The following is an 8,159-nucleotide window of genomic DNA, read 5'->3' on the forward strand; positions in this document are numbered from 1 at the left end:
TAATTCTTTTTTATTTTTATTTATTTTTTTATTATTTTATATATTGATCCCACTTCCCCCTCTCTCCCTCCCTCTCTCCTTTCTTCCCTCTCTCCCATGCCCCCCAACCACCCTCCCATCACACCCCCCCACTCCACTGGGGGGGTGTGCCTTCCAGGAGGGATCAACAAAATCTGGTAGGTAGGACTAGGCCCTACCTCCTGCCTCTAGGTTAAGGGAGTATCCCTCCATGGGGAATGTGCTCCCAAAGTCCTTTTGTGCACCAGGGATACATCCTGGTTCCACTGTCATAGGTTCCTTAGACTGCCCAGGCCTTCTAACTTGGACCCATGTTCAAGGGGCCTGAGTAGGTCCAATGATGGATTCCCAACTATCAGCTTGAGGGCCCAATAGCTCCTCCTTGTTCAGGTCAGCTGTCTCTGTGGGTTTCTGTAGCCTGGTCATGTCCTTCCTCTCTTTATCTGGATTCCAGTTTTTCTCAGTATTTAGCTGTGGGTGCTGCTAGTAGATGAGGGCTCTATGATAATCAATCTGATTATCAGGGAAGGGCATTTATGGTAGCCTTTCCACTCTTGCTCAAATTGTTAGTCTTGTAGGTCTCTGGGCATTTCTCCAGAGTCAGTTTTCTCTTGAAACCTATAATGGCTCTTATGGTATCTCTCCCTCTCTTTTCTCTCATCTATTCCTCCCCTGACTCAATCTTCTTAGTCCCACATGCTTTCCTCTCCTCCCTTTCTCTTTCTCCTAGTCCCCTCTTCACTTACTGCCACCCCTACTCCCACTATGCTGTGGAGATTTGGCCCTTCCCCTTCTGTGAGGGACCTTATATGAGTATCTTAGAATCCTCCTTGTATCCTAGTTTCTCTGGTGATGTGACATATAGGCTGGTGATCCTTTGCCTTCGAATTTCAAGATTCCATTTTTCCCCCCACAGAGTAGTATTCTATTGTGTAAATGTGCCACATCTTCTTTATCCATTCTTCAGTTGAGGGGCATCTAGGTTGATTCCAGGTTCTTGCTATTACAAATGGTGCTGCTACATAGTTGAACAGATGTCTTTGTTGCATGGATGTGGATCATTTGGGTATATGCCCAAGAGTGGGATTGCTGGGTCCTGTGATAGACTGATTTTCATTTTCCTGAGGAACCACCATATTGCTCGCCAAAATGGCTGTACAAGTTTGCACTCCCATCAGCATTGGAGGAGTGTTCCCCCTCCTTCACATCCTCTCCAGCATAAGTTGTCATTGGTGTTTCTAATTTTAGCAATTCTGGCAGGGATAAGATGGTATCTCAGAGTTGTTTTGGTTTGCATTTCCCTGATGGCTAAGGGTGTTGAGCACTTTAAGTGACTTTTAGCCTTTTTTATTTCCTCTATTGAGAATTCTCTTTTCAGTCCTGTACTCCATTTTTTAATAGGGTTATTTTGGTGTTTTGGTGACTAGTTTCTTTTTTTTTAATCAAGATAATCCATGACATTTTTATTGAGCCTTTTAGTTTATAACATGAGGTAAAAGGAAAAGCAGTTCTCTTTAATACTTTACACAGCTATAGTAAAATATCTGAGACTTAAAGGGACTTCCAGGGGATTACATTTCTCAAAAATTGAGATCAAGTAAACAAGATTTAACTCTGAATTTTCCAGTCCACTCTTCCCTTAAAATAGTAACAAGCTCTAATTAGTCACAAGGCCAAGTTTTTATTGTTGCTGATGTCTTCAGATCTGAATCACACTGGATTCAGTCAATATCTACTAATTCCACTTCAAAAATGAGTTTGGTGTTTGGTGGAATTTTGGCATCAGGCTGTCCTTTCTTTCCATAGGCCCATTCTGGTTCAATCTCCAGTCAAGCCTTTTCTCCTTTACTCATAGTCAGGAGCGCTTCATCCCATCCTCTGATAACCTTGCCTACTCCGACCTTGAAGCTTAAAGGTTTGGCATTTTTCTTCTTCTTTGAACTTGTTTGAATATTAGTATCAAAAACAGTTCCATCTGGGAGTGTCCCTGTATACCAGCAGTGAACAATGTCTCCCTTTTTGGGGAAGTTTGTCTTATCTCCCTTTTTAAGAATAAATTTTGTATATTTCGGTGGACCCTCATCAAGAGTCTCTTCAGATTTGGCTTCCTTGGGTTTATCATCATTAAGCTTCACATTTTTCACTTGCTCAGAAACATTACTTACAGTTTCAGTACCCTTGAAACGCTTAGTTTCAAAAAGATGTTTATAGGCTGTAACCAAATGGTCCTTATTAGCAGTCTTAGCTACATTTTTAATGTTTCCCAATAGTTTATGCTCTGCAAGAAACGAATCTGAACCGTGATCCTGCAGAAACTTGATAATGTCCTTCTTGGGCAGCTGCTCGCTGTGCACCTGCTCCACGGTCCAAGCACGCTGGGGAACAGCCACCACCATCTTCCCCTGCTGCCGCCGCTGCCTGGTGACTAGTTTCTTGAGTTCTTTGTATATTTTGGAGATCAGCCCTCTGTCAGATGTAGGATTGGTGAAGATCTTTTCCCAGTCTGTGGGCTGCCAATTGGTCTTGTCAACTGTGTCCTTTGCCTTACAGAAGCTTCTCAGTTTGAGGAAGTGCCATTTGTTAATTGTCGATCTCAGTGTCTGTGCTACTGGAGCTGTTCAGGAAGTGGTCTTCTGTACCAATTTGTTCAAGGATACCTCCCACTTGCTCTTCTGAGAGGTTCAGTGTGGTTAGATTTATATTGAGGTCTTTGATCCATTTGGACTTGAGTTTTATGCATGGCAATAGACATGTTCTACACACTATCATCCAATTGTGCCAGCACCATTTGTTGAAGATACTTCTCTCATTTGCCAAAAATCAGATGTTTGTAGGTGTGTGAGTTAATAGCAGGATTTTCGATTCAATTGCATTGGTCTACCTGTCTATTTTTGTGCAGGACTATAGCTCTATAGTAGAGCTTGAAGTCGGGGATGGTGATGCCTCCTGAAGTTCCTTTATGGTATAGGGTTGTTTTGACTACCCTGGGTCTTTTGTTTTTCCATATAAAGTTGATAATTCTTTCAAGGTCAATGAAGAATTGTGCTGGGATTTTATGGGGATTGCATTGAATCTGTAGTTGCTTTTGGCAAGATTGCCATTTTTACTATGTTTACCCTACCTATCAAAGAGTATGTGAAATCTTTCCATTTTCTGGTATCTTCTTTAATTTCTTTCTTTAAAGACACAAAGTTCTTATTATATAGGTCTTTCACTTGTTTGGTAAGCGTTACCCCAAGATATTTATGTTGTTTGTGGCTATTGTAAAGGGTGATGTTTCTCTGATTTTTTTCTTCAGCCTCTTTGTCGTCTGTATATAATAAGGCTACTGATTTTTTTTGAGTTTATCTTGTTTGTATCCTGCTAGTTTGCTGAAGGTGTTTATCAGCAGTAGGAGTTCCCTGGTAGAGTTTTTTGGGTCGCTTATGTCATCTGCAAATAGTGACAGTTTGACTTCTTCCTTTCCAATTTGGATCCCCTTGATCTCCTTTTGTTGTCTTATTGCTTTAGCTAGAACTTCAAGTAGAATAGTGAAGAGATATGGCAAGTGAGGGCAGCCTTGTCTTGTTCCCAATTTTAGAGGAATCGCCTTATGCTTCTCTCCATTCAGTTTGATATTGGCAGTTGGTTTACTGTCTATTGCTTTTATTATGTTTAGGTATGCTCTTGTTATCCTCGATCTCTCCAAGACCTTTATCATGAAAGGGTGTTGAATTTGTCAAAGACTTTTTCAGCATCTAAGATGATCATGTGGTTTTTCTTTTTCAATTTCTTTATATGGTGGATCACATTGATAGATTTTCATATGTTAAACCATCCCTGCAACCCAGGGATGAAGCCTACTTGGTCATGGTGGATGATTTCTCTGATGTGTTGTTGGATTCGATTTGCCAGTATTTTATTGAGTATTTTTGCGTGAATGTTCATGAGGAATATTGGTCTATAGTTCTCTTTCTTAGTTGTGTCTTTGTGTGTCTTGGGTACCAAGGTAATTGTGGCCTCATAAAAAGAGTTTGGTAATGATTTTCTGCTTCTATTGTGTGGAACAACTTGAAGAGTATTGGTATTAGCTATTTTTGAATTTTTGGTAGAATTCTGCACTGAAGCCATCTGGCCCTAGGCTTTCCTGGGTTGGGAGGCTTTTGATGACTGCTTCTATTTCATTAGGGGTTATAGGTCTATTTAAGTTGCTTATCTGTTTTGATTTAATTTTGGTAAGTGATAGTTATCCAGAAATTTGTTCATTTATTTCCTTTGAATTTTCAAATTTTGTGGGGTACAGGTTTTCAAAGTAAATCATCTGGATTTCCTCAGTGTCCATTGTTATGTTCCCCTTTCCATTTCTAATTTTGTTAATTTGCATGTTCTCTCTCTTCTTTTTGGTTAGTTTGGATAAAGGTTTGTCTACCTTGTTGATTTTCTTGAAAAACCAACTAATTGTTGCATTTTTTTTGTATTGTTTTCCTGGTTTCTATGTTATTGATTTCAGCCCTCAAATTATTTCCTGACATCTACTCCTCTGGGGTGACTTTGCTTCTTTTTGTCCTAAGGCTTTCAGTTGTCCTGTTAATTCTGTAATGTGACCACCCTCTGTTTTCTTCATATGGGCGCTTAGTGCAATGAACTTCCCTTGTAGCACTGCTTTCAAAGTGTCCCATAAGTTCTGGTATATTGTGTCCTCATTCTTGTTGAATTCTAGGGAGTCCTTAATTTCTTTATTTCTTCTTTAACCCAGGTATGGTGCAATTGCGCATTGTTCAGTTTCCATGAGTTTGTAGGGTATCTGTGATTTGTGTTGTTGAATTCCAATTTTAAAGCATGTTGGTCTGATAAGATACAGGGGACTATTCCAGTTCTTTTGTATCTGTTGAGGTTTGTGTCGCCTAGTATGTGGTCAATTTTAGAGAAGCTTCCTTATGGAGCTGAGAAGTTATATTCTTTTGTGTTTGAATGGAATGTTCTATAGATGGCTGTTAAACCAAAATGAAACATAAATCCTGTTCTTTTGTTTCTTTGTTAAATTTCTGTCTGGTGGTCCTGTCTAGTGGTGAGAGTGGAGTGTTAAAGTCTCCCACTATGAGTGTGTGAGGTTTTATGTAAGCTTGAGTTTTAGTAGCATTCTTTTTCCTTTCTTTCCACCATTCTCTCTGCCTAGCTATTAGCCATCTAGCTTTATTAAACCAATGGTGTCAAAGACACAGTGTCAAAGAATACTACACATCATGCCACTGAAAGGAAATACTTTCATTTATTAAAGGCCAAAGTTGTGAGAATGGAATTCCAGAACTGAACAGAAAGAAAAGCATCCTTGAACTAAGTTTTCTTCTCTGGAAAGTTAGAGAACTTCCCGATTGACAAAAATACGTATTTTTGAGGATGGAGAATTTGCTTTGTCACAGGTGGTGATACGAGCTCCCTGGTGACTTCATACAAAGGCATCTCAAATACATTCTGAGGTTGTACAAGTTTCCTGGGATTTGTACTTCTGTCTCTTTAATCCTCTTTCTATAGAGAAAATTCACTTAGTGATATTCAAAACAAAGTAGATTAAAAAAGTAAATACAAATAAATGGAAAATATAGCCAAAGGCAGGGGGAAACCTAAGTATTTATTACAGGTTTCCTTGTAAAAATCTTTAAGTAATCCTGATATAGATTCCAGTTTTCAAAACGAGTTTTAGGGATTAGAGAGATGGTTCATTGGTTAGGAGCAAGCAAGTGGACCTGGGTTCAGTTCCCAGCACCCATATTGGTGGCTCACAATCACTTGTAACAAGCTCTGAAGGCATTTAGTGACTCTGGCCTCTGCAGGCACCTGCACTCACACACATATACCCCTGCTCCCAAATGTAAATAATAATAAAAAATCTTTAAAAACAGATTTTTGAAGTTTGCATTTCTATGGGCTTAATAAGACCAGGTACTGTGACATTCCATCACTATAACATACCCAAATGATAGATAAATTAGAGTAAATGCATTCCTAAATACCTTGCTGAACTCAAGGAGAGTGAAGAAAACATTAAACTTAAGAAAAAGATACTCCTTAATAGAATCAGAGCAAGGCAGAGTTGACTGAGGGCTGGAGAGGGACCAGCAGCAGGCCATGATATCCCGGTATCCCAGGAAGAGAGAGAATGCTTCCCTGTTGGTAGGCATCTGATGCATGTGGATGAAAAGGTGGGGTTTCAATTGCCAGGCTTATTACCTTCATTGCAAAGTACTCCGTAAGTGTTTGTGGCATTTATTTTCACAGGCATTGTGCTGTCTGGTTTTATGTCAACCTGACACGAGCTAAATTCATTTTGAAAGAGGGAACCACAGTTGAGAAAAATGCCTCTACCAGATTGGCCTGTGAACAAGCTTGTAGCACGACTAATGTTGATTTGCATAAGACAAACCCACTGTGGGCTGTGCCAACCCTGGGCTGTTGGTTCTGGGTGCTATAAGAAAGGCTGAGCAAGCCAGGGGAGAGCAAATAGGTAAGCAACATTTTTCCATGGCATCCAAGTCAGGTGTCTCCAAACTCCTGTCCTGTTTGAGTTCATGCCCTATGTGATAGCCTGTAAAGTAGAATAAACCCCTTTCCCTTTCAGATTGCATTTGGTCATGATCTTTTATCACAGCAATAGAAATTTCACTTAACATAGGCACCATTCTCCAAAACTGGGCCTGGTTGCCTCATAGGTATTTTGAAGAGGTTCTAGCAGCTGCCTGGCGTTATTTTCTGTTGTGGATAAATATGGTTGTCTGAGTAAATATGTAATTAGGACCATAATGGCACATTTTGTTTTCTTTTGATAAATAACACCCACCAGAATTGTTTCTTAGAGTTGACACTAATGATCACTGATGGCCAAACTGTTAGATTTACATCAAGACTTCTTGGCTGAAAAATCTTTGTGAGTGTGCACACAGCCATCAACGCAGGAAAATGAATGAGAGACTTCTGGTAAATGTTTCATTATCTGTAATAATCACAAAGGGAGTTCATAAGAGAAGAAAGTCAGATGCTGGAAGCTGGTAGAACTTAGCCGGTTATTTTTGTGCCAAGAGTGTGGATACAACAGAGATAAAGAACATAGGACTGAAATGAGGTTAGCAAAGTCCATACTCCTATCAGTCTTCATCTCTATGAAGACTGATATTTGTGTTTGTTACTAAGATTTGTGTAAAACTTCAAAGCTAACATCTGTATGTTAGAAACTGAATCCATTTAAAATGTTAGGATTATAAAATTTTTCAATTAGCAAAGTGGTCAGATAAAGATGGATCATGGTGACATCATGAGACTGTGACTCACTCCTCTTGTGATTTTGTTATATTGCCTTATTAATCTTTATAACATTTTAAAAGACAACAATAGTCATTTATCTTCAAAAGGCTCTTTTAGTCTCCTTCCTCAAGCGTAATCTTTCCATTTTTCACTTTTCTTGAGATTCATTGATTACAAGAAAATTCTCTGTACTCTTCAAATCGATTTTAGCTTTCTTTAAAGCACTGAGGGTGTGTGTGTGTGTGTGGGGGATCCTGGGCTTTTTATTCAGATGCTAAATGCTGGCTCTGCTAGGATTGCCACAGAGCTGCAATTGGTGACCCTGTAAGCCTTTGCTGAAGAAAGGCTGAGCCATTGGTAGTGACACTCATGGGCACCAGGGAACATCGGCCTGTTGAGACAGATGGCTCCATCCCTGTGAGTGGGGAGAGGTTTGGACACGGCAGGGCAATAAACCCCTTGTCTTATTACCTTCTCCTTGCCCTCCACTGTTGTCATTGTCACTTTGCATGTAATGCACCTTACACTCCTCCCAGGCACTCTTTACCCAGAAGCCAGAAAGCTGTGCATTTGGCTACTCAGTTCTGTGTAGCAGGTGAAGTAACAGCCAGTGACTCAGGTCTTCATGATTGGGCAGCAAGCATTTTACTGATTGAGCCATCTCCCTAAATCCCTTTAAGTTTTTGACCGCAATCCCTATTGTTTAGACCCGTGAAAATTACTATCATGTTGTTGGACCTTTGGAGGAAATCTCAACCTTGAGGAGATCTGGTTTTAAAAAAAAAGAGCAAATGAAATGTGTAATACAGCAGTGGCAGGGATAGTTGTCGTCCTGATGCTGTACTGGAGGGGTTAAAGTTGCTGGT

At 39.9% G+C, this 8,159-nt stretch overlaps 1 protein-coding gene across 1 annotated transcript; it reads right to left on the reverse strand.

The window, feature by feature from the left end:
* Nucleotides 1–1,464: 1,464 nt before the first annotated feature.
* On the reverse strand, nt 1,465–2,430 carry LOC127229041 (peptidyl-prolyl cis-trans isomerase FKBP3-like). The gene has a single exon (XM_051194060.1). It carries the CDS (start codon nt 2,412–2,414, stop codon nt 1,848–1,850), a length of 567 nt encoding a protein of 188 aa, XP_051050017.1. The 5' UTR covers nt 2,415–2,430; the 3' UTR covers nt 1,465–1,847.
* Between the last annotated feature and the right edge of the window lie 5,729 nt (nt 2,431–8,159).

This window comes from Phodopus roborovskii, unplaced genomic scaffold, assembly GCF_943737965.1.
Source record: "Phodopus roborovskii unplaced genomic scaffold, PHOROB, whole genome shotgun sequence".
Classification (NCBI taxonomy): domain Eukaryota; kingdom Metazoa; phylum Chordata; class Mammalia; order Rodentia; family Cricetidae; genus Phodopus; species Phodopus roborovskii.

Excerpts from the sequence above, each read along its gene's own strand:
- LOC127229041 (XM_051194060.1), bottom strand. The coding sequence starts at position 2,414 with ATGGTGGTGGCTGTTCCCCAGCGTGCTTGGACCGTGGAGCAGGTGCAC.